This window comes from Sciurus carolinensis, chromosome 14 (assembly GCF_902686445.1).
Source record: "Sciurus carolinensis chromosome 14, mSciCar1.2, whole genome shotgun sequence".
In the NCBI taxonomy this organism is placed as follows: domain Eukaryota; kingdom Metazoa; phylum Chordata; class Mammalia; order Rodentia; family Sciuridae; genus Sciurus; species Sciurus carolinensis.
The window spans coordinates 13034985-13059743 of NC_062226.1; the positions used below are offsets into that span (position 1 = coordinate 13034985).

At 54.1% G+C, this 24759-nt stretch overlaps 1 protein-coding gene across 12 annotated transcripts in view; it reads right to left on the reverse strand.

The window, feature by feature from the left end:
• Dab2ip (DAB2 interacting protein) overlaps positions 1-24759 on the reverse strand; it is a 241180-nt gene that overhangs the window by 85401 nt on the left and 131020 nt on the right. For 10 of the 12 annotated variants that reach the window (XM_047524505.1, XM_047524503.1, XM_047524500.1 and 7 more), the window contains 3 exons: positions 3558-3711; positions 1830-1928; positions 513-1067 (listed from right to left, as the gene is read on the reverse strand). In XM_047524505.1, coding sequence (XP_047380461.1) covers positions 513-1067; positions 1830-1928; positions 3558-3711 — 808 coding nt within the window. Of the gene's footprint in view, positions 1-512; positions 1068-1829; positions 1929-2945; positions 3079-3557; positions 3712-18665; positions 18971-24759 lie in introns of those variants that run through there. The other 2 variants (XM_047524507.1, XM_047524511.1) reach the window with 2 other exon arrangements.

Sequence of the window (24759 nt, forward strand, 5' to 3'; positions counted from 1 at the left end):
AGGAAGTGAGGCCTGCCTACATGGCTCTCTGATCCCCAATTCTGTGGAGCTCCGGGGCTAGGGCTGGCTGATCATCTACCTATGCATGTGAAGTCTGTGTCTGGATGTGACAGTGTGCAAGGAGGCTGGGGCTGGTATACTGCTTATTAGGGATGTCCCATGTGGTATATGTGTCTGTGTCACTGGGCTGGTGGATTATGGGTCCCATGTGTGCAGGAGAGCTCCGCATGACCTGCCTCAAGGTCAGCCCCCAGGGTCAGTAAGAGAGGACCTGAAAGCCCGCCCACTCCCTCACTACCAGCCACCAACCCATCCACAGCATCACAAGCCCGGGACTGCTCTGCCGTGCAGGACTATGAAGCCCCTCACTTCATGGCATAACTCTTGGGTTTAGGGACCCATCTGGGTGTGAGAGCTGTCCCCAAAGCCTCCACTGGAGCTGACCTGTACTTATCATGGACAAAGGAAAGGCAAATAGCCCAGTGCCCATCACCAGGCCTTCCCACACGCACCTTCACCTTGCCCGTGCTCTGCAGGATGTGCACCAGGGCAGACGCCATCTCTTCCTTGGTCTTGGCACTGAGGATGGGTTCAAGGGCTGCACAGAGCCCCAGGTAATGATTGGTGATGTGCTCGGCAAACTCCTTGTACATCTCCATGGGCAGGATGGTGATGGTCTGGTAGCGTGCCTTGATGCGGATCATGGGCCCGGGGCCCTTGCCGCCCTTGGGATTGGGTGTCACCACAGGATACCACTTCTCTACGAACTGCCGCCCAGCCACAGAGGCAGCAGGCAGGCTCACCAGGCCCAGGTAGCTGTTGCGCTCCTTCTTCTTCTTCTTGTCAGTCTCCCGGTAGAGGTGGACAGTGACTGTGCGCAGAGGAGGCAGGTTGTGGAACTCGAAGTGCTCTCCCCAGAAGACATTGTCCGTCTTGAGCTTGCCCGTGGTACGGGCATACAGCACATCGTCCAAGCACAGCTCGCACAGGTACTTCTTCTTGGCTGGCAGGTCCTTAGCCTCAATCACCCACAGCTTCAAGATGTGTTCCACACGCCGGCTATTGTCCTGCAGGGGCCCTGGGTGTCAGTTGGGGCTGCCATCTGCCTACCCAGCCAGCCCAAAGCTCAGGACTCCTCTGAAATGTGGGAGGGCTGAGGGTGGTGCTGAAGGGGTTGGGCGTGGGGGATTGGTCGGATGGGCAGGACGTGGGCTGCGTCTCTTGTCTGCCTTGCACCAGCTTACTGACCTTGGGCAAGTGACCTAATCTGGGCCTCAGTTAGCTTATCTATAAAATGGGAATAAAATAACCCCCACATATGAGTGAGACTGAGGCAAGAGGCTAACACAATGCCTGACACATCACTGATTACAGTACCACTGTTAGTACTTTCTCAGTTTGCTGGTCTTTAAAATAACTTAAGAGATGGCTACCTAAGTGATGTCAGGGAGACCAGGATTCAGCCCAGGTCAACATGTCAGTGGGGGTAGGAAGGGGAACAGATATAGGAACAGGAATCAGTTGGGGTCCTAACCAGATGGAGGAGCCAAGGTGGGCCAGGGTGTCTGCCTAGAGTAGCAGGCAGATGCCTAGGCTGGAATGGAATGGATGAGCTGGAGTTAAGGACAGGTAGAAGGATACGGGCCCAAATCCCCTTTCTCTGGCCCAGCTTCCTGCATGTGTACTTCTGGCAACTGGTACACGGCAGGTATCTTAGACTGACCAACTCAAGCTCCTCTTCCAGAGTCTAACTGGGGTCTGTCTCCACTCCAAACCCAGAGTGCATCACAGCAATGTTTCCCTCCTGCTCCCTCATGCTGGATTCTTACCTTGTTGGGGTGCACTGCTCGCCGCAGGTTCTCCATCCACTTATCCCGCTCGGCTGCTGACCGGCAGGAAAAGCACTTGCTTCCAGAGGATGTTGTCACCTGTGGGAGGCAGGCAGGGCTTTTGGCAGGGGAAGGGACTGTGGCAAGGCTGGGCAGTGATAGAAGGCCTCTGAGGCCACCAGGTCTGCACACAGCCTCCAAAAGGCAGCAGGATGAGGTTCACAAGTACTCTTGCGCCTCTCATTTCCCAGGTGGCACGGGAGACCTGCCGTCCTAGAGCTGGTGGGCAGCAGGAGAGCAGCCTGGCCTGAGCCATCTGCTCACGCCTAGCTCCTCATCTCTGTCGACTCAAGAGCCCTTCTTTTCAAAAAGGAAAACAGCCTTTATGACTCTGACAGGGCACTCTGCCCAGGTCAGAGGGCAATGCTCACCTGAAGCATAGCCATAAAGATGAAAACTAAAGTGCCAAGAGGACAAGCAAGGGCAGGCGTGAGAATCCTCTCCATCCTTAGCTGACACCTTCCAAGGGCTCTTTTGCCCAGAACAGTGACAACAATGATGGCCACAGAAGCCTAACCCCTGTGTGCCAGGCCCTGGGGTCCTCTTGCCTGAAACTTTCACCAGCCCTGCCTGCCTAACTTCTGTTCATTCTCTGATTACAGCCTGGGTGTTTCCTCTAGGTGAGGGAGCCTGGCCAGAGCTGTTGCCACTCTGTCCCCACTGCCCCCAGTGCTATGCTAAGGGGTCCACAGGGCCAACCAGATCCCTCTCCCAGGCACTTGAGGGCCTATACACTTGCAGCAACCTCTGCTACGAACAAGCTGACAGGCGTAGGCCATTTCAGTCTGTCCCAGGCAAGGAAGTCAGAGTGCAGATCCTGCCTGGCTTACCCAGGAGTCCTAAACCAGGAAATGCACATGGGCACAGGAGGTGGGCAGATCCCTGGAGGTTTTCACCCTAGGCCCCGTATGGCAGCTTGTTCATTCCTAAGAATTCCCCCAATTATGGCAAGATTGCTGCGGGTGGCAGTAGGGACCGGGCAGGAATCTTCCCAGAAACAGAAGTAGGAAGACAATAGGAATAATAGGAGATGCCGCTGGGAACTCCCAGGCACACCTGCAGCAGTAATGATCTAGGGTCCTGGCTTGGTTTTGAATCTGGCTGTGTGACCTCTGGCATCTTGCCTTCTGTAGTCCACCGATGCCCCGCCTACTGTGAGGGGCTGTGCAGGGGATCCCAGCTCATGGGCCCTGCCCAGGTTCCACTGGTCCTGTTCTTTATTAAACCTTGGGTCACAGAATGTTGGAGAGAAAAAGTTGGGGCTCTCATTGCACAGATGGGAAACAGGCCCAGAAAAGGGGTGACTCTCCACAATCCCACACTGCACTGGGTGAACAGGCTCCAGCCATGGGTTCTGGGGCTTATGCAATTCTATAGCAGCTTTTCCCCCTTAAATCGCTTTTACCCAGTGGGGACCCAGCAGTGTTACCTGCTTTAAAGAGAGCAGGCGTTGGGCCATACTTAGAAGCCCAGTGAAGAGGAATGAGATACCCCACCCCTAGGTCTCTCGTCTCCCAGGAGCCAAAAGCTATAGCAGATGTGGCCACTATCCCAAAGAGACTATCCACTGCCAAGACCACAGAGTACTCCAGAAAGGGGCATGGAGGAGACCAGACCTGGTCAGAGATAGACACAGGTGACACTGATCTCTCCCATGGTGAGACCCACCTCAAAGCAATAGTCCTGGCCCAGGATGCTGCTGTGCACAGGCTTGATGACCACCTCCTCCTCCATGCTGAGGTCCAGTGCCTCCACCGCACTGCTGGGGCTGAGCAGGGACTCGTGGGAGCGAGACTCCTTCAGCCTTGGCATCAGATGGGACCTGAGGAGGTAGGCAGTCGGTGTGTCAGGGCCAGGCCAAGCAGGCTCCCAGGACCCCTCCACTTGTCTTGTCCCTGCAGCATTACCCTCCTCAATGGGGTCATTCCTCCTCTAACCCTCGCTGCCCTTTGTTTTCAGGCAGGTTTGGAGGGAGGAATGTCCTAGAAACCCACCAGTTCCTCTTCCCCACTGCAGGGGTCTAGGTAAGGAGTTCAGCCCCTAAGCGAGCAAGAAACTGAGGATTCCATGACCCCTTGGGTTTAAACTGAGCTTTTGAGCCTGCACGGGTGGGGTCTAGCCTGATCCTTTAGCAGCCCTAGAGACCCCTCAAGGGAAGAGCTACCCAGGTCCAGGCAGTTTTCTGGGGTTCTGGAGCCTTTCCCTGCCATTAACCCTGGTCCCATCCAGGACCAAAGTAATCACCCTATCCCAGCGTTTTTCTAGAATGCCACTGCCAGCAAAGCCCTTTCTAACACACTGTCTCACTCCACTAACCCCCACGGCAGTACAGCCCCAGGAACCTCCACTGCTCCATTTTACAGATGAGAACAAGGCCACAGACTCCACACAGTATCCAAAACTCTGAAACTAGGTCTTGGGGTCCACAAGCTGGTGCTCTGGGGCCCAGGCCAGAGTCAGTGGGCTTGACACAGGCGCTGGCATGAAGAACGATGCCACCTGGTAACCAAATGGAACCCAGACCTGGACTGGCCCTGACAGAATGGCCTACTGAATGGCCCTGGCAAGTGCATCCCTCTCTGTACCTAAGGTTCTGCAGTGTATCACCTGGAATACACCTCAGCATACCTACTCCCAGTGCTTGGTAATGACCACCAGAGAGAAGTGAAGGTCTCTTCAAGAGCAAGTGCCCAACTGGAGGCCCCCTCCACAGCTGAGGCAGACACAAGATATCCTTGGTAGGGGAGACACCTGCCTTGGCTTCTCTCCCAATACCCTTTGCCTTTTGGCTCCTGGCCAATTCATTATTCCTTCCCTACCTCACATCAGGCTAAGATCTGGCCTTGACCTTGAAAGACTCAGAACCTAGTAGGGTCCCCAGACACTTGCATGCAGAGCACACCCATTTCCACAACCACCTGGAGTAAAGGAGCCTGAGGCCCATGATGTGTAAGCTCAGGGATCCAGAAAATTTCCACATCTCCATGGCAACAGCCTTATGTGCATATGAACTTTCATTCGGCACAAAGTCTAGGTACTCAAGGTGTCAGAACTGGAAGTGAAACCCCAGACCTTGGAAACCCCACATCATGTACCCCAGGAGACTAAGTCACCCATCTCCCCTGTCTCCTCATGACCAGCATGAAGTTGGCTTCCAAAAGATCTGAGGAGATAAACAAACCAGAGGAAAGCTGTGAGGTGGGCTGAAGTCAGCTAGGAACCTATCCAAATCCCCGAGGGGTCCTTCTGGGGCTTCTCAGTATAGCCTAAGCCCAGGACCTCTCCTGAGTGCCCAGTTTGCAAAGGTGCATGGTGGCTTACCTACAATGCTACACCACCCTAAGTGTTCAGACAGGACACCGTGATGACCTCTCAATCCTCGCTCAGACTGCCAGGCCTTCTCCCCATTGCAACACTGACAAGCACTGTGAGTAGGTCTGCCTTCCCCTTGGATGAGACCCCACCTGGGGCCTGGGCTGGGCAGCCTCACCCCCAGATTCCAGCCCTCCCTCACAGATGGGGCTTCATACCTCAGTGGAAGAGATGAACTGGCTCAGATGCTGGGGAGTCTAAGGAAGGGCTTGCCTAGGAAGGTCTGGAACTCACAGCCTGGATCAGGCTACTCTTTGGCCCAGCCTGGAAAACCCCACCAGGTTAGGATGCTGGGGTGAGGGTGGGTCAGGGATAGCCCAGGAAGTACAAAGGGAGGCACTGATGAGCTGGGCCACCTTCTGCCTGAGATGCCTGAATGAGTTGGCTGGCTGCAGAAAGGAACCAGAGGCCATATACAGCTCACTGGCCCTGCCCAGGGAGACCCAAGGGGGACCTTGTCCTGCAGCCCCAGAAGCCCAGGTCAGATCCCCCACAGCCAGAGCCCAGAGACTGTGGCTGCAGAACCCTCCACTCCTTCCTCACTATCCTGTCCCATAAAAGTGCTCCAGCTGGCCTGGGCCTCGATGGGCTGGGAAGGTCCCTGAGAAAGAGGGCTCAGCATAGCTCAGGGCCCTTATGTATCCTGGAAGAGCCCAACCCCGGCTCTCTCTGCCTCCTCTAAGACTTCTCCTCAGGTGGAAGGTGGAGCAGAGGCTGCATCCAGTCCTGCAGCCCAAGCTCACTGGAAGGAAGAGGAGCAGTACCCTTGGTCCTCATCCCACCTGGACCCAGAAGTTGGTCAGCTGTGACCCTGCTGGGGTGTGCCCAACCCCTTTGGTCCCTTTCCTTGTCTGAAAGAGGAGGGAGGATTCTTGCCTCAGATGGAAAGCACACGCTACAGAAGTGCTGTGAAGACAAGGTTTGCAGGGGCAGGCATTCCCCGGGCCTTTCAGTTATGGCTGGGGTCCACCTGCTGTTCCACCTGATCACAGTGGCCTATTTGCTGGGCAACTCCATCCCGGGGACCCAGGTCTCTCAGGCAGGCCTCCAGGCACATGCCACTCCCTCTGCCAAGAAGTCCCCTTCCCCTGATCCTACCCAACTCCAAACACCTAGCATCAGTGCCCTTTCTTTCCTAAGTCTTCCTGGACTCCCAGGCTGTGCTAGGAGGGAAAGTTTATCTGAGTTGTCCCCTTGCCAAGCAGGGGGTTCCTCATGGGCATGGCTAGGCCTGGCTTAGTTCCAAGATTCAAAGCCTCAGCATTCTTGGACCAAAGCCCCCAAACCTCAGCAGCCGAGGTTAGCTACACCTGGAGTGGGAAGGAGGTCAGCTGGGACAAGGATAGACCTCCCTGAGCTCAAAGACCCTGATGACATGGCTGTTCCCTGGAAGAAGGGACAAATAAGACCTGAGGGTTGGCTGTCAGGTCAGCTGTCTATTCAAAGTCAATTCCCAAAAGTGGCACCCCACATGTTCACCTCAGAATCTCCATGAAAGAGCCTTAGGGGATCACCCAGTTTCCCATGGTCCCAGCCCTCTCTGGGACCTCACACATGGCAGATTCTCTAGCCCCACAGTGGCCCTCCAAGGACTAGAGCTCCTAGGGCCCCTGCACAGAAGGCCCTTTCCCTGTATCCTCCATGGCATGGAATTCTCACACCTCCCAGGAAGAAGTGTGGCACCAGGGATCCCAGGTTACTCATGGGAACCAGGCCACAGGACAGTGAGATCTGCCATGGGCCTGGGGCATGCAGGAAAGGAGTATCCCACAAGCCATTCCCAGCAGACCACAGTAGCACCCTCCACCAGGGGCGCCCCTCCACCTGGCATGGCCTCCCTCCCTCCCCTCCCAGCCTAGAAGATAATCAAGTCCCGAAGGTCTGAAGGTGGAGTTCAAACCCTTCCTGAAACTCCCCTCACACTACACCCTGGTTAGTGACCTAGTCATGGACTCTGCCTTCCTGGGGCCTTGACCCAGGCTCTTTCCTTAGCCTGTCCTACCTTTCCCTCCATCTTAACAAAATCCTTCCATTTTTAAGGCCAGTTCAATGCCACCACAATATGCTGTCCTCATATCTCCAGCCGGTCAGCCCACACCCATGCACCTGAGCCCGACTCCGTGCCACAACCACCTGGCTCCTCACTTAATTCTCATGATTACCCTGTCAGGGCTGAGGCACTGAGCCTAAGAAAGGCAAAGTGACTTGCCCAAAGTCCCTCAGTAGCAAGGCTGAGTGGGACCTCACCCCAGTTCGGTGGAGTTCAAAATTGACTCCGTCAGCGTATACCACAGCCTCAGCCTGGCCTTTCGTGGCCACAGGCAGCAGGGCAGAGAAAGGTCCACAGGCAGGCTGACGGCTCCCTGTGGCTGTGCCCTGCTCACCCAGGGGTAGGCTTGCCCAGATCCCAGGAAATGTAGGCATGAGCACAGGGGAGTCACGGCTGGAGACAGAGCCTTCCCAACAGCAGCTCATTGTGAGGACTGGGCAGCAGGAACAAGGGAACATTGTCCCAGCTCCTGGGCCACAGTCTTATCTGATAGCCTTCCAGCCAACCCACAAGCTGTTTTTCAACTCTGACTCTTTTTTCTCTTGAAAGGTTAGTGACACAGAAGTTCAGCAAACTCGCCTTATTTCAAGCTGAGAGAGGACCCTAAGACAAAGTTTGTGATAACTAAAAGCTCTATCTGACACAGGATGCTTGCAGCTGAGTAGGGGTGAGCTGAGTGGGGCATTTAGCCTAGAACGTAAGGGGCTCAGGGTCACCCTCCAAATCTCAAAGGGACAGAGGGAGCTGCCCTTTGCTGCCCCAAGGCAGGGGTGGGACCAGCTCAGTGACAGTAGTCCCCAAACAGTTCAGGCTCATTTGCTTTTAGAGAGAGTGGACATCCTGTCTGAAAGTACACAAGCAGGAGCTAGGAGACCCGTGAAGACACACTATGGAGAGGACGACGGTACTGTTGGGGGCTGCTGGGGTCACGGGTGGGCAGTGCGGGCACACAGGCAGGCAGTGGAGTGAGTGCATGCTACAGATGCTGGGAAAAGCAGCAGGATAGAGGCCCTAGAATCCAGGGTGCCCAGCTGCAGGAGCAAACTTAGCCTCTATTCCTGGCAAACACACAACCTTAAGTGCCTTAAGCCATGCAAGTCTCCAGGCCTGTTTCCCATCCACAAGTAGAGATAATGGCACACCTTCCTCTCAGGTTTGCTCTAAGGATTAAATGAGAATGCAGATGCTCAGAAGGCCAAGGGTCAGGGCCAGGGACTATTATCAGTCACTCATGACTGTCCCATTCCTCTTTACCCACCTCATGGACATGCACTGTTCAGGAGTGGAACACAGCAATGAACCCCTGGAGAGCAGGGGACACAGTGCTTATTGAGGCTGGCCATCTACGGTAGCTGGTACTGGAGTGATGGGATAAGTGCTCCAAGGCTGTTCCCTGCGCCTTCCCTGACCACTCCAATTCCCTACTTCCTACATCTGCAAAATGGGACCACTCTGCTCAAATGCTCAGGATGCCTCGAGTTTTTTAAATGTCCTTAATTTCCACTGGTGAAATTAGAAGCAGGGAGGTCCCATTGCTTGTGACTCCTTGGCATGGTGCTTCCCAGCCCCAGGTGCTTGTGTTGTTCCACACCGCTACCTACTGCCACCACCAGGCCTGGACTGGAAAGAAACCCTAGACAAGGCAGGTCTTTGCAGTCAGAACCCAGCAAGATCTCCATATCCGGTGGGACATGCTCACTGTGCCTGTGCCTGTTCTGTAGGCAGGCCCAGGCTGTGGTGCTAGTGATCTGCCTGTTGGGGGCAGCACTCCTTCTGGACACTATCCTGGTGCACGTGAGGACAAAGGCGCTGACCTCCTGGGAATTGAGCAGCAGAACATAAACAGGGCCATGCCCTTCTGGGAACATCCAGCAGAGCCATCTCTCCTCAGCCTGGCCCTGCCCTGCTGCCCTGGGAACTGGCTGCTGAGAAAGTCAGTGCTCACTCCTGGCCCAGCTGGGCTCCCAGGAGGGGAGAAGAATGCAGTCATTTGGTGGCCCTCAGAGCCCTAGGGACACACAGATTATCCTAAAAAGGCAGGGAGGCTGGTTGCTCAGCCTGGGAAGGCTTCCTGGGATGGCAGGCAATGGAGGCATGGTTCCTTTCAGCCCTGGGTCTCGCATTCTGAGACCAGGGGCCGGCCTTTGCAAAGTCAGCCAGGAGCCAGCGTGATGCCCACATGCACATACTGAGCCCTGTCTTTATCCTATCCCTAGGATCACCACACCATAGGGATGAGTTGGCAACCAAGAGAGGACAGGGACCAGGAGGGCGGTACATGTCTGTAATCCTAGCTACTCAGGAGGCTAAAGCAGGAAGATCGCAAGTTCAACGCCAGCCTGGGCAACTTATTGAGATAAGATAAAAAAGGGCTGGGGATGTAGCTCAGTAGTAGAGTACTTGCCTTGCATGCACAAAGTGCCCTGGGTTCCATCCCCAGCACTGCAAACAACAACAAAACAACCACACAGGGCTGCTCATCAATTGCTATGGCTACAACACAGCCAGAGGCCTGGCACCACAGTACCCAACAGATGCTGATCAAATGAAGGACAATATGGCAGCCTGAACCTAAAACCACTTACTATGCACCTAGTAGATGCCTAGCTGCATGACAGGTGTTTTAACACACATATCATCTCACACTCTTTTCCAAACAACCCTGCTTTGAAGGCAGCACTGTCCCAGCAGACAGGAAAGTAGAAATTCAATCTGAGGTCCTCTGAAATCTGGCTCAGGGAACCCCTGCCACACACACCCCCAGTGAATCCCAAAGTTCCACGAAGGACACTTTCAGACATGTCTCCTTTGCAGAAGAGGAAACTGAAGCTTGGAGAGCAGGAGTGGCTGGGCAAACCATACAGTCCAGAGTGAAAGCTGGGATCCTGGTGTCCTCATCACCCTGGGCAGTCCTGGTCCCTCTATCAAGTGGAGCCAGGACTAGGGGCTGAGCATCCAATCAACCCAGTGTCCCAGCAAGGGCCCATCTCTCTCACCATAAAGGAGGGGTGGAACCTGCCAGGGAGTCCTGGGTTCCTGCCTGTGACCCCAGACTCATACCCTTTCCCTTGGACCCACAGATTCTGAATAAGTTCCCTTTCCTCTCTAGGCTGAGTTACTCCAAAAGTCCTATGTCGACTTCCTATAAACTGAAGGGACTGCGACTACTTTAGTACTATGATCACCACCTGCCATAACAGACCAGGGCCTCACTGCTGCCTGGTGGCGACTTGGGCCACAGGCATGGGGAGAGACCAGGGTTGTGAGAGGTGCTGGTCTGGTCCCCATGTAGCAGAGCAGACTTCAGTACCCTGAGCAGACCCCAGCCCATCCTTTCCAGGGTAACTGTGCAGGTGGAGTGGAGCCTTGCCAAAGACATTTGGGATCACATTTACCTTTCCACATCTTACTTCCTTTGGGGTGGAGGGGTTCAGAGACAGAAGAAACAAAAAACTTTCCATCTAATCCCCCAAGTCATCCTGCAGCCTGAATAATTTCGAGTTTTTAATCAATAGCTGTCAGACTTGTCAAATTACTTTGGGGACCGCAAAGCAGTTTTTAAACATTCATAAACCTCAGTAGAACAGCGAAGTGCCCTGAATTTTAAGAGAAGAGAATCTAAGGAACACTCATTGAATAGGATGAGATTTGAGCTAATCGAAAGTGAGCTGAGGGCCAAGTGTCCCTCCTGCTTTCAGTGCTTGGCCCTTCCCTGGTCCCCAGGAGAAACCACCAGCTTGGCTTGTCACTCAGAAAGATCAGGGAGGGGGACACCCCCAGTTCGAAACCCTGTCTCAGTGAGCTAAGGAAAGCAGTGTCCCATCCCCCCACCCTCAGCCTAGGAAAAGAGCCCAATTTTCTTGCATGGCACTCAGACTCCCGACCCCAGTCACATCTGAAGGGACCCTGACAGTCAGACCTCCATCCCACTGTGCATGATCTCACCCTCTGTCTGCTGCTCTGTCCCAGACTTCTCCAACTGGACCCTCTTGAGATGTTTCAAGGCCCAGGCTGAGGTGTTTCCTCCCTTGTGAGTAAAACCTGTCCCTGTCCTCTCAACACACTCAGGCGGCCCCTTGGTCTGATGAATCACACCACTGAGTGTGGGGCTGGTTTTGGACTGGTTCCCCCACCCCCACCGGGAATCCTAAGTACCTAAACCTCCAAGAGAAGCCTCAAGGTCTGGGAGACACAGGACCTGGGGGGGGGGGGGTGATGGTGATGTACAAAGTAAGGACTTACCTGAAAACCAGGTGCTCCCATTCCCAGGAAGTCACTTTCCCATCACTTAATCTAAGTCCTCTCAGCTCTCCACCTCTAGGAAGCCTCCCTTGGCTCATGTTGGCCCCACTGCAGAATGTGGGGACACTGGCCTCTTGTCCCAACTCATCTCCTCTGCCTGAGACTCAGGTGCCATGCCACATGGCCCCCTGGGACTGTGTAGCTTGTTCGCATTAGGGTGACTGGTGATCTGAGGACTGTCTTCTTACCTAACCTCTGGAAAGCAGGCTTCTGCTTCGACCAAGGACCAGCCACTTGTCAACCTGCTCCAGGCACTATGCTGCCAGTTGAGTGCGGAGAGGTGGCCTCCTTCTTCAAATGCACACAAATTTTTGTGACCTTGGTCAAATTAATAACCCCTATCTCAGTATTTCCATCCATAAAATGGGGACACCACCATCTGTGGCCCCATCACTGCTGTAGAGGTCACCTGACCTACAGTGAGTTCTTTATACATGGCCCTGAGATCATCCCTGTCTCCATGTCCTACCCAGGATGGGCTGGGACCCTGTCTTACCCTGTGCATTCTGTCCCCTCCCTAGCACTTCTCTGATGCTCCTGGCTTCTCCCTGGCCCACCGACACTTCTAGGATGCCTTTCCCCACAGTCAGCAGATCTTTCCTGCCTGTCTTAAAAAGTGTCTCTGCCAACTGACCCCTTCCCACCTATCATCCAGCTCCAAGAACAGGCTCAAAGTACAGGCCGTTTGGGGCAGGCACTTCAAAGACCCTGTTTAAGGAGGGACACATCTGAGAACAGGCCCTGGCACCCAAGATTGGTCATCAGGCTGGTGCCTCTTCAATTCTAGCCGCCATCTGGAATGGAGGGACTTTGTGGTCACACAGGGACCTCTCCTTGTTGGTAACTTGACCTCAGAGAGGCAAAAGCAGCAAAACTGTGATGGGGAAGGAGCAATAAGTCAAGAAGTGTGGACCTCCATCTGCACTCAGCTCCCTTACCTGTCACCTGGGCTGTCTTTCTGCAGAGCTCACTGAACATTCACTATGCTAATGCCCCACCTGGCTGAGTCAACCCAGCTGCCAGGTATAAAGTAACTGAGCACTTCCAGCATTCTAGCCCTGAGCTCGAGGCTCTGAGCTGGAGAACCCCCCTGGGCAACAGAGCAGCAGCTTCTCAGACTATAAGGAGCAGGAGGCAGCCACGAGTGTTCAGTGGCTACAGAACAGCAGGAGAGAGCAACTGCTGGCAAGCCCCAGGATTCTGGGCCGCTGGCAAGGATGGAAATTCAGAAAAATGATGTCAAAGGGGTGGGGAGGTGGGTGACACTCAAGTACCTACACACCCACCTCTCACACCACTATCCCATATCCTAGGGAGTGCAGTAGGCACTGGCTCCACGTTTTGCAGACCCCATACTTCTGACTATTGTGAAGTTAATTACTGTTAAGGAAAACTGAGGCTTAGAGTCCTCAAGGGGCTTCCCCAATGTCAGAGTGTCCAGTCTGGAGTTCCCTCTTGTCTCCTACATTCCGCACTAGCTGGCTCCAGGGTAAGTCCATGCATCTGTCATTCGCCAACTGGCCCAAGGGACTGAAGCCAATCAAGCCACTCACTTAACATATAGCTTCCAAGATGTGTCCCAAAGCCAGTCAGGCCAGCCCTGCTCAGCACATGAAGACGGAGTCTCACAGGGCTGCCCACCTTTGCTCCAGATGAGACACTCCCAGCAGCCAAGCCCTCCTTCTCTGTGCCTGGCTCAAAGGCCACTGCCTCTATGAGTCTCCCCAGCACAGGTGACAAATCCTCTGGCCCCCAACAAGGAAGTGAGTCTTAGAGAGGCCAAGCAGTTTGCCTAACATCTCAGTCCACAGGCACAGAGTGGCCTAATTCTTACCACATATCAATGCCTCAGGCCTTCACCAAACCTACAGAAATCACATGATCAAATGTGCCCAGATTCAAGTAACTACAAGAACTTGGGGCACCAGAATGGCACCAAGCCTTGCCTTTGTCACTTGCTGGTGATCCTGTCTACAGAATGGTGAGAAGAGCATCTAGTTGGTGGGCAGTCTTATCCACCCCCAGCATGTACTGAGTGAGGGTGTTAGGCACCAAGATTTGGCTGAGATAAGCCAAACCCCTCCTCTGACTTCTCCAGAAATGGGGTACTTCCCCAGTGAAGACTCAACCACACCAAAGTGACTTGGCTTCTGACGAATGTTCCAAATATTTGGAGCCAAAACACACCCAGGCCAACACAACCGTCTCAGGTTTTCTGCCCCTCCACCAGGGCCTGATGGATCAGAGCAGCAGGGAGAATGCGAGACAAAGCTCAGTGGGCCTGGGGCAGAGTCAGCATGGCCCCAAGCCCCCGCACAGCCCCTTGCAGACCAGCTTAGGGTTGACCCCAGCAAAGGCCAAGTGCCTCAGTTCAGGAAACTTCCAGCAGTTCCGGACATTTCCAACAGAACCTCACGGAGGCGGCTGCCTGTGGACAGCCGTATTGACACTGGAGCGTCCTCACTTTAAAAACGACACTCAGCACCAGCACTTTCCTTGGTCCCTGTGTGCGGGCAGACCTATCCTAATGGCTTCCAGATCTGGGCTGGTGGTGGATGTCTGGGCAGATGGGCAGAGATCCCATGCTGGGACCTCCCAAGTCTCTCCCCAGACCGAACACGTGTGACCCAGCTCATTCAGGTCTCCCTGGGCTTGTGAGGCTGGCAAGCTCACAACTTCCGGAGGACTCCCTCCCTCACACCAACCTCCGCTCAAGCCACTCACCATCCCTAAGTGTGGCCACCAGGTTCATCAGGCAGGGGATGCTGTGCAGCCAGTCCAACCCTGCTCTGGTCCGAGACATACTACTCCAGCCCTGTCCACTGGGACTAATCATAGCTAGTTAAACAAAGGCCATGTTCCAACTCTCTGTAATGTGCTTTTAAAGGGTCAGTGTCCCATTTGGACTGCTGGGAAATTAAAGGTACAGCTCTCCTTTTTCTGAACAGGAAGCAGAAAAGCAAAAAACGACAACCAACAACAACAAAACAAAACAACAACAACAAAAAGAACCCCCAAACCAAAGCAAAAAAAACCAACCAAACAAACAAAAAATCAAAAAGTTGTGATCATATTAGAGGTCTTGGGCTTCCAAGAGAGACTTCAGGCCAAATAAGTTAAGAGTTAAAATTCAAAGTTCAGGGCTGGAGGTGTGTCTCAATGGTACAGCACTTGCATGCCACATGTGAAGCCCTGGGTTTGATTCCCAACCAAAAAAGAAAAAAAGTCAAGTTTCACCTGAAGGCCTCAGTCCCCAAACAAGAAGAGCATGGCTAACTCTCAAGAATGAGAGCAGGCATGGCAGCCATTTGTAATGGTCACTACTACGGGTCAGAGCAGTGCTGGGTACTTGGTTCCTCACAGCTCCCATGGCAGGCAGGGCCATCACCATCCTCCAGAGAAAGAAGCTGAGGTCGGCAGAGGGGTCTGCTCGGATTCCACAGCAGGCACCCCTCAGGAGGCCAGCCAAAGCATGGCTTTCCCTCCTCCTGCTCCCTCCAGAGAGCCGGCTCTCCCACCTCCACCCACGCCCAGCTGCTCCACATCTTCCATCTTCTTTCCCTCTCAGGAAAAAAGGCAGTGGTGAGAATAAGGAATCACTTGTCACAGGTGCCCAACTTGGGGGCTTTCAGGCTGAGCCCCCAAACCCTGTGAGGTGCATTCTGTCACCTTCTCTGTCTTCTGAATGAGAAGACTGGGAATCATGAATTCTGACAAAGCACAGAAGGAGACACAAATGCCAGGGAAAGGAGGAAGTGGAAAAGGAGGAGGGAGTCAGGAGGGAGGATGAGGGGAAGAAGAGGTACTTTACCCCCAGGCCCTCCCCAGCGGACTGTGTGGCCAGGTGGCAGGTGAGGGGAACCCAGGCTCACACGGAGCCTGTCCACAGGAATGGAGTTCTCCTGGGCCCCCAGGCACTACGGCATACACATCATCCTGCCCCGCTGCCTGCCTCCTCCTGTGCAAGGGGAGAGGGCCAGCTCAGCTCACTCTGCCCAGAGTGAAGTATCAGCCGCGCCACAAACACTACTACACAAACAGGGAGCTCCAAAGCTGGGGGCTCCCTTTGCATGAGCACCCCAAGGTTTGAGGTCCCCATTCTATCTCCTTGAACCCTAATGCATCTGGTGTGGATGGATATGGGTAAGGGGTGTCAGGCATCAGAGGAAATAGGAAAGGGGCAGGAGGAATGCCCTTTAACCCTGGCAACCACACAGCTGCCTGGGTGCCTTAAAACCCACCATTACCAGCTCATCCATGGCTTTGCCTGGTGTAGGGGTTCTGCACCACTCCGTTTGTGTTACTCAGCAAGCGTGGACCACTGGGCAAGCAAGCCTTCCTGGGGCTGCTTCCTTACGTATATAATGAAGTAATGCACTAACCCCTATAAATAACACATGTAAAACACTGGTTAGCACGATGCAGAAAAAGCATTTAACAAAGCAAATGGGACCCCCAAAGACTGACTCAAATATCTGAATGTCACTCATTCAACATGCACCAAGAACTCATAGGTCTCCATCAGACCTTAGGTTGTCCCCAACCTTGTGCTGCAAACCAAAATACATTCCACTTTCTCCCTGAAGTCAGCAAAGCCACAGGGAAGGTAAAGGTCCTGGCCACCGAAATATTCTATAAAGACATCAAACTTCTCTCAAAGTTAAATACACAAGAAGCTTTCTAGAGTACGTAAAGAAGTATAAAGAAGTCTACCTCTGCTCTAAGAAAGACCCTTGGACTAACTCCAGCTCCAAGCATTCTGATTTAGGGGCCTTGGACCCAATAAGAGATTGGGACAAGGAAGGGAGATGACAGGGGCTAGACAGGGTCAGCAAACTAAGCAGTTATCAGAAAAAGCGAGACATATACATGGCAGTTAACCACCCTCCAGAGTCCGAGGCAGCAGCAGACTCAGAGAGCTGCCAAACATCCTTCCGCGGGCCTGAGTGGTCCTCCTGCACCAGTAACTCGGGACTCTGCTGGCCTCATGGCGCAGGTCTAAGCAGAGCTTAGTGGAGTGAGAGGCAGCAGGCCCACACAACCCCTCAGCTCCGCGCTGCCCGCCTCTGCGCTGCCCTCTTCTTTTCCAACACACCCCAGTGGTTCTCACCAGGACACTAAAGGCCTTCATGGTGCCAAAGTCACCTTAAGAGACAGTTGGCTTCTCCCTGAACCCAGACTGCTGCATTCTGGACTCCTCCTTCTCACAGACCACTGAACCCTCCCCTCCTTTTCTCTAGGTGTTGGGGGTCCGCAGTGCCCTCATTTTGGAGGCACTCTTCCTTCACAAAACGCGTTCCTTTGGTGATGTCATCCACTCCTGTAGCTTTAAATTTCTCCAGTGTGCTCACGACTCATATTTACATCTCTAGCCCTTCTCTGAGCTCCAGATGCTTATCTAAATGTCGGCCTGACATCTTTTGGGTGTCTGAAATGTCCCACATGGAGCCTGTCTCAGAGGGAAAGCCAGGAGGCTACAGACAAGACTCTTCCCTTTTCCTGCTTTCAGAATCCAATCCATCAGCTCATACAACAAGCCTATGAAATCTGCTCCTCTGCCTCAGGGACTCAGGACTTAATGCTCCCTGGGCTAGGAGTTCATGCTCTACCCTGCTGTCCCATTGGCAGCCTTCTGGCATCTTTTGGAATTCTCTGACTGCTTCCTCCACAACAGGGTCTGCCCTGCCTTGTCCTCCTCCATGGCACCTTGCTCAGTGAATGCAAAGTGCAAACTATGTGCCAGGCACCGTGTTTGGCACTGGACTACAGGTGCTGAACAAAGCAGACAAGAGTCTCCAGCTTACACACCTGTAGGAGAACTTCACTTAACCTGGAAGTTTTTTGTTTCTCCAGTTGTTCTTCCTCTCTCACCACCAGGTAAACTCTGTGTGGTCAAGGGCTGGGTCTGTTAGATTTGTACCCTAGAAGAGGGTCTGCCATGGTGTAAGCTCAGTAAGTGCTTATGAAATGAATATGCAGAAGTAAGGACCAGGTGGTCAAGGAACCAAACCCAGAAAGATACGAGTAACCAAGAGTCAGGTCTTCACTGCTTCCCAGGACAGACACCTTTCATTACCCCAGGGTCTCAGGTGAGAAGGAAGACTTCTGCAATGTCCCCACCTAGTAGCCCCAAGTCCTCTGGTAGGACAGAGATGCACAAGAGTTTCCTGTAACGACTGGAGAAGAGATGGGTGATGCGGGCCTGGGCAGTTAGGGAGGGCATTCTGAAGAGGTGAGGTCTGAATAAGGACAACTCTCACTTGCTCCCATCTTTAGAGAAGGAGAAAAATAAATTTGTGTTTGAGAGCTCCCATGTTCTTTGCTCTAGCAGAAGACAAGGAAAAACCCCTACTCCAAAAATCCTTTACTTTTTATTAGTGTCTGGATCAATAAAAGTTTTAGGAGCAAAGCTTCTCTCCTGCAATACTAACCATGAGAGACAGACTTGGATTATTAAATCTGTCCGGAGCAGCAGTGGCTGGGAGCTGGGCAGGGCTCTGTCCACCTCTGTCTTCCTGTATGCTGGAAGCACCAGCCTAAAGGCGCTCGGACTGAGAGCACTCGCTGGCTATGCAGTCTGGGGAATCAAGGCTCTCCTCAGAGCCCACCTGCCAGTTCCCTGGGCAGATCAGGAGCCAGGCCAACTGAGGCCCACCTTCCGGATGCCCTACATCCTTGCTTGCTTTTCCCTACTCTGCTGCGCTCTAGGGCTTCTCCCCAGTCCCCAGAACAGTAGCTCCCCCCTCCCCCACAGGGCAGGCTTGGCCCCTAGGGGAAGGAGGAGTCAGTCTAGCAACCGCACCTTCACTCTTCCCCTCCAGGTTCCTGGGGGTCTGCAGGGTGGGGCAAAATCTGGATGGTCAGTGTTCACCACTGCAAGGCACACACCAGTCCTGCAGGCAGGCAGCTGGTCTTAGAGCTAAGCCTCCACCAAGGAACAGAAAGAGCCCCTCATCCTATAGTCCCAAACCCATCAGAAGCCTGAGGACCTGTAAGCCAGGGAAGACATTTACTGGGCCCCTTCCCTCCCTCCTGCTGAGCCAAGCACAGACCTTGGTGGCAGTAGTGTAGGCTTCTCCACTGACCTGGGTCTGGGGACCCCAGGCCCAGGAGCCAGATCAGAGTTCCGAGGATGGCTGGATCTCCACAGAACCGTCCTTCTAGCCTGACCCAGGATCTTGCCAAGGTTGTCACTGAGGAGTCCAAGACCACAGAGGCCCATTCCTGAGGGCCGTGCAGACCCAGGTAGCTCTCACTGTCAGAATTTGGGGCCTCAAAGCCAGGGCAGTCATCTAAGAAGTGAGTCCAGGAAGGCTTCTTACCACAAAGCACAGCCAAATGTGTGTCCTCCAAGTTAAAATTTCAAAAATGACTTAAAAAAACAGTGGTGACAACATCTAGAGATTTCCGGTTCTCCAGAGAACAAGTGGAAAATTACAGTCTTCCATACAGGTAACCACAAGGCACAACCTCCATGTCAAAAAAGTACAGGAGGGCTCTTGAAAGCAAATAATTGCTTCTAGCCACGGGCAAATCTTTCCAGGGCCTCTGGCAGGGCGCAGGCCTGGGCACAGAGCTCCACCGGGAAGCCAGGGAGACTGAGCCCAGAGGTCCCTTCCAGGCACCACCCCTAGAGTGCTGGCTCCGCCCACTGTCAGATCCGCCTCAGGAGTCCCGTTTTGGGCCTTTGCACTTGCCATTTCCTCTGCTGGCTGGAGGCACAGCTGCTTTCTTTTCGTTCTGGTCTCAAATCTAAAGTCCAGTCCTGGGAGTGCCCCTCCCTGATCCCTTACTTACGGGCAACTCCCACCCTCACCCCTGTTATCACCCTGCTTCATTTTCTTCATAGCACTGATGTGAGGTCATTTTGTTTGTTTCTCCTCTTTGCCCCACCATCAGAACCTTACCTGCTCACCCCTGCAAGCCCAGCACACTTTGAACCAGGGCCTAGCACAAAGTCGGCAGATGTAGGGGATGAATGAATGGATCTTCCTAGTTGGTCTGAGACAAGCCAGTCAGAACTGTTAGGAGTTTGGGTAACCAGAGCTGGGGCGAGCCAAGGTAAGCTCTCACCCCAGCGCCACAGCTCCCAAAGTATTCCTGACGTCCAGGGGGCGGCGCCACGCCCCAGCTCTCTCCGGGCCGGAAGCCCCCGGCCCCGCCCCCGGCCCCGCCCCCAACCACGAGGCCCTAGCGGCTCTTCCCTTTCCAGGACAGGCTAAGGGTGACATTCCGCCTCCAGCTGCTGCCAGCTGCAACCGCTTTCGGCTAGAAAGCGGCTGCTGCGCTCCAGGGCACACTGCATGGGCGGAAACACAGGGCCAGGAATGGGGCGGGGGGGGGGGGGGGGAGCTTTGGGTTCCTACCTCCGTGAGAGCCTGGCGCCCCATGATCCCTGGCAGCCGGGCTGCAGGGCTCCAGCAAAGCACTCTGGTTCAGGAAGAAGACAAACTCCCACATGCGGGAAGGTATGGGATCAAATCAGCTCAGCCAGAAGACCCGCCAGGGCAAAGACCCTTCCTCCCCCGCATTTCCATTCAAACATTTTAAAAAGCAACACAAGCTGAAATCCAGACAGGCCAGGGGTTTGCTTATCGTGGTCACCAGGACAGAAGGATCATGGGGAGGCCAGCAGAAGGACAAAAAGGAAACAGGACTCGTGACAAAGGTCCCCTAGCTAGGAGGAGCACAATGGGTCCCCAGCAACCATTCTAGATATAGATCGAAGTTCCTTTCCAGGACCGGTTTCTCTTCTGCTGGAAGTTTATGGCCGGGCCAGCAGGGCAGACGGTGAGGGTTATGGGTGCAGAGGGAGGAGGTGAGATGAGCTGCGCAGGCTCAAGGATGTGCCTAAATCCCTAGAGGAAGGCAGACACCTGGGCGCAAATGTCACCCCCACCCACCCCACCCACTGACCACTCTGGAGCTTCATCCCTGGTTGCTCCACACATGGCCCTCACCTTAACACATTCCTCTGGGAAGGGCACACCCAGCCAATCAGACATTTTCCCATGGGGTCACCCTTTCCCATCCCACTAAAGAAGTCAAAGAAACTTTGGGTTTCCATTTACTGAGTCTGTACCACCTGCAAGGATCAGATCTCCTTCCCATTCAGCTGCCACAGAGCGGGGCAGAACAGAGGACTCTGAGGCCAGGGACTGGAGGCTTCCGCTGGAGTGCTGGTAGCTGATGATGCCAGGAGCCTACGGAATCCAGGCCTTCCTTGAAATATGAGGCTGTGGGAGGAGGGCTCCCACCTGGCCTCTTCTAGCCACTGGGCTGTCACAGGCCCTAACTTACCACTGCTGAAACAGACTGCATCAAGCACCTACTGTGTGCGGGGAGGCAGGATCCTGTCTGGGGCAGGGCTGCTGAAGAGGTCTTCCAGTGTGGCCGCTTCCAGGCTGGAGGGCCCCTGACTTATTCCATGCCCAGCTGGGCCCCAGACTCCCGGTTCCAGCAGTGTTCTGGGCATCAGTGATCCTGATTCCAAGTGGCCCCAAGTCACCCCATCTATTCGCATCTGCATTTCCCATTCCCCCAAAGCCCAAAGGGCACCCTCATTCCCCATCCCTGCTCCCCTTGGGACCCGCTGGCCTCCTAGGCAAAGGTACACTTACAGCGGTTGCCTGCCTTTTGAGGCGAGGTTTACCTCCCAGCTTCCACCTCAGTTTATTCAGTGTTCTGATAAAATTTCCTAGCAGGGGAGAGGTGAGGATGTAGTCACAGAGGTGCTAAGGCCAGAGAAACCCCTCTGGCTCCAGAGCAGAAGAGGCACCGGAAAGGCAGAAGCAGGATCGTTGTCACAGGCCTCCTCCAGGGTACAGGCTTCAAGTCAGGCCTTCTCTCACTGATTCCATGATCATGGCGACAAACAGGTACAGACTCTGTGACCACCTTACATATGAAGAAAGTCCAGAGATGCTAAATCACTTGCACAAGCTGACCAAACTACAGCTGAAAGTAGATGTGCCTCATGCCAGACAATTGCTTGTACCTAGGACTGCCCTTGTCTTCCTCCCAATTCAAACACTCCTTCTTCCTGGAAGCCTTCCTAGACTTCCTCCAGGCAGGAAGTTGATCTACCTAGTTCTAATATCTCATTATAACAGAACAGGGCCCCATGACAGTACCTCCTGCTCTGCATGACAGCCATCACTGGAGGGGGTCACAAGAAACAGGGCTCAGAGGACAGCTATCCCAAGGTGGGAGTCCACACACAGCAGCTGTCTGACCTCCAGTAAGTTACTTCCTCCATTCCCTCCTAGCCCCAGAGGGAGGTCAGGCTCCTTTTAAAGTCATCTTTAATGATATGTAAAAGTATGGGATGCACAGTAATCATCCTTGGCCCTCCCCAGCTGTCCGGCCACGCCCATGTGCAGCACCTGCCATGACTCGACTACCCAGACAGGCCCAGAGCCGTGGGTCTCCCTGAGCAGGGAGTCCTGCACACCTCTGCACACTCCTCACCCGTTCCACGCCAGCCAGCCACCAGGCCCACTTCCTGTCCTACCTTCCCCAAGCTGCCCCGTGCTTTCTCATGGCCTCACCTTGCTTCCTCTGGGCTCCCCTCCTTCCCCTATTTCTAATTTTCGTTCACCTTTGAAGGCCCAGTTCAACCACTCCCTCCCATCCAGAGGAGCCCTTCCCCAGTGTCCTCAGGTACGGGATGTGCCCAGGCTTCCCCTCTTTCTTCCAGAGCTCCCAGCCTGGCTGCCCGCCCTTTAGGTCCTTCCTGGGGTCTGCTCATCTGTAGTTCCTCAGGACCTGAGGCACAACAGAAGCACACACTCTGCAGGTCGGTCTCCTACAAGAGAAGTTCCTCAGGACCCTTATGTCTTAGCTTCTTTCAGATCTGAAGATGTCCCCACCAACTGGACAAGGCCCTCTGGAGGACTCTAGAACCAACCCCCACCCCATGGGATTCCCTTCCAGGGATGACAAAAGAATAAGCCCCAAGGATCATCCAGGGACACTTCCAGGTGGTCCTTGAGCTCCCACCAGGGGAAGGGGAAACCTTCCTCGTGACCTTGGCTCTCTTCTTTCCACAGGCTGCAGAGCAAAGCAGGATTAAGACTGGAGAGGGAACCTGCAGAGGAGTCCGCCCAGGGTCTGCTGTTCAAGAACATGGCTTTTGAAGTGACCCCTGCCACACTTAACCTAAGGAAACAAGCTTGGTGTTAGACTGAGAGACAACAATGGGAAGTAGTTTCAATGCACCCCAGCTGTTAACTTATGTGAGCACATCCAAGTGTGTGTGGCTTTATTATCACAACAACAAACATGTCCTGGCACCTGCTCTGCCAGGCCCAGTGTGAAGTATTTTACATACATTATCTCCTTTAATCCTCCAAGAGCCATAAGCTTGGGTATCCCCGCTGCAGCTGACACACAGAGAGGGTGGGAAAGCTGCCCAAGGTCACCCAGAACTATTTACAGGTGGGAGCTAGAATTCAGGAACCCCAACAATCTGACTCCAGGCTGCTTTTCTGGTCCAGGAGACCAGTGCTCACCATTCCAGAGCTTCTGTTCTCTGTTCTTGCCCCTCGACCTCCCTGCTCCCTTGTTGAGAGCTGTGTGGGTGATTAAGGTGCATCTTCAGCCTACAGCCCCCAACTCCCTCCTTTCTCTCCACCTCTCAGACCTTCCGTCCACTGTGAGGCCAGGCAGGCTCCACCCTCTGGCCACCTGCGCCCACCACCAGCCTAGCTGCACTGGCCATTGGCCAGGCCCCCAGCCAGTGTCTTATGGTAATGACTTCAGCTGGCAGAGAAGGCAGAAGCCCTTTCCCTAAGCAATGCTGACACTTGTTGGCTCCCTACATGTAATGTTTCCTTCCAGTTGTTCAGTGGGAGTTAATTCCCACCCATGTGACACCTCCTCTGAAAAATAGATGGCAAATTTACTTGAACAAGAAGGGAAACATGGTGAGCATTTCCCTTCCTTGGCTGTAGCAGGGCCAAGTGCTGGACAACACCCACGTGGCATGCCAGGGCCTGAAAGTCATCAACAGCAAGGAGAGAGCGGCGCGGCTCGTGGCCGGGACTGCACCCTTAACACACATAGGCTGGGTGGACCTGTGGCCAGTGCCCTGCTCAGCCCTAGGCCCTGGCATCCAGATACAGTTACTGGCCTCCCACCAGAGCCTCACTTCTGTGTCCCTAGCTAGATCACCTGCTGCTCAGTCCCACATGGTGGGGTAAGCCATCACCACACCCTGTCTACACCAGGCCTGATGCCAGGGTCCACATGTATGCTCCCTGAAAGGTCATGCAATCAATCAAACCTCCCTGAACTGTCCCCCTTATCCAGTGATGGTACCATGGGGGTGGTGTAGGAGGTTCCTGCTCCACTCCTGGGTCTCATGTTTGCCAAAAGAAGAGATCTAATGACAGGCACCTTTCCTGAGTACCTGGAGGTCAATGGTTGCTGGTAAGGTCCCAAAATGCCACTGTCTCACCCACCACTGGGCAATCAGAATAATGACGCCAGATCAGTCATTCCTGGGGAAGGTCCAGTCCTTTGTAGCAAGAAGATGGAAGAGTTGAGGGGAGATCCAAAGGCCACCACTCAGTCCCTGCTGCTACATAGAGCTAGATAGCAATTCTGCAACAAGGGGTTGGTATTTACTACCCCTGCCTGGACTCCCCAGTCTCCAGCCTCTTAGACATTCCTACTTCAGGAGGGTGGAGAGATGGCCTTTGATTTGACTTCCTCCCAGGGTTTCCTAAGTCTGCTCCACACAGGCATCTTGCCCAATGTGGTCATGCTGGATACTACTTGCGTCAGACGAAGGGATCACGACCCCCACTTTGCAGATGAGAAAACAAGCCCACAGGGGGCAAACTCCCAGTCCAAGGCCTCACGGTCAGGAAGGGAGAGACACAAGGACCAAACAGGTGCACCAGACACGTGGTCTCTGCTCTTACCAAGCAGCAGTTTAGCGGACAGAGGAAGGCACACCAACACTAGGGCCAAGCAACACTGCACACCACCAACTGTGGGCCCAGAAGACGCTGTTCCAGTGTCCAGTGCAGGGCCTGGCCTAACAGGAGGCCCATGACAACTGTGGGAACAACACTTCCAGTTTGACTGCAGGGAACCAGGAAACATTTCATGGAGGGAACGGTGTCCCACAATCCTTCT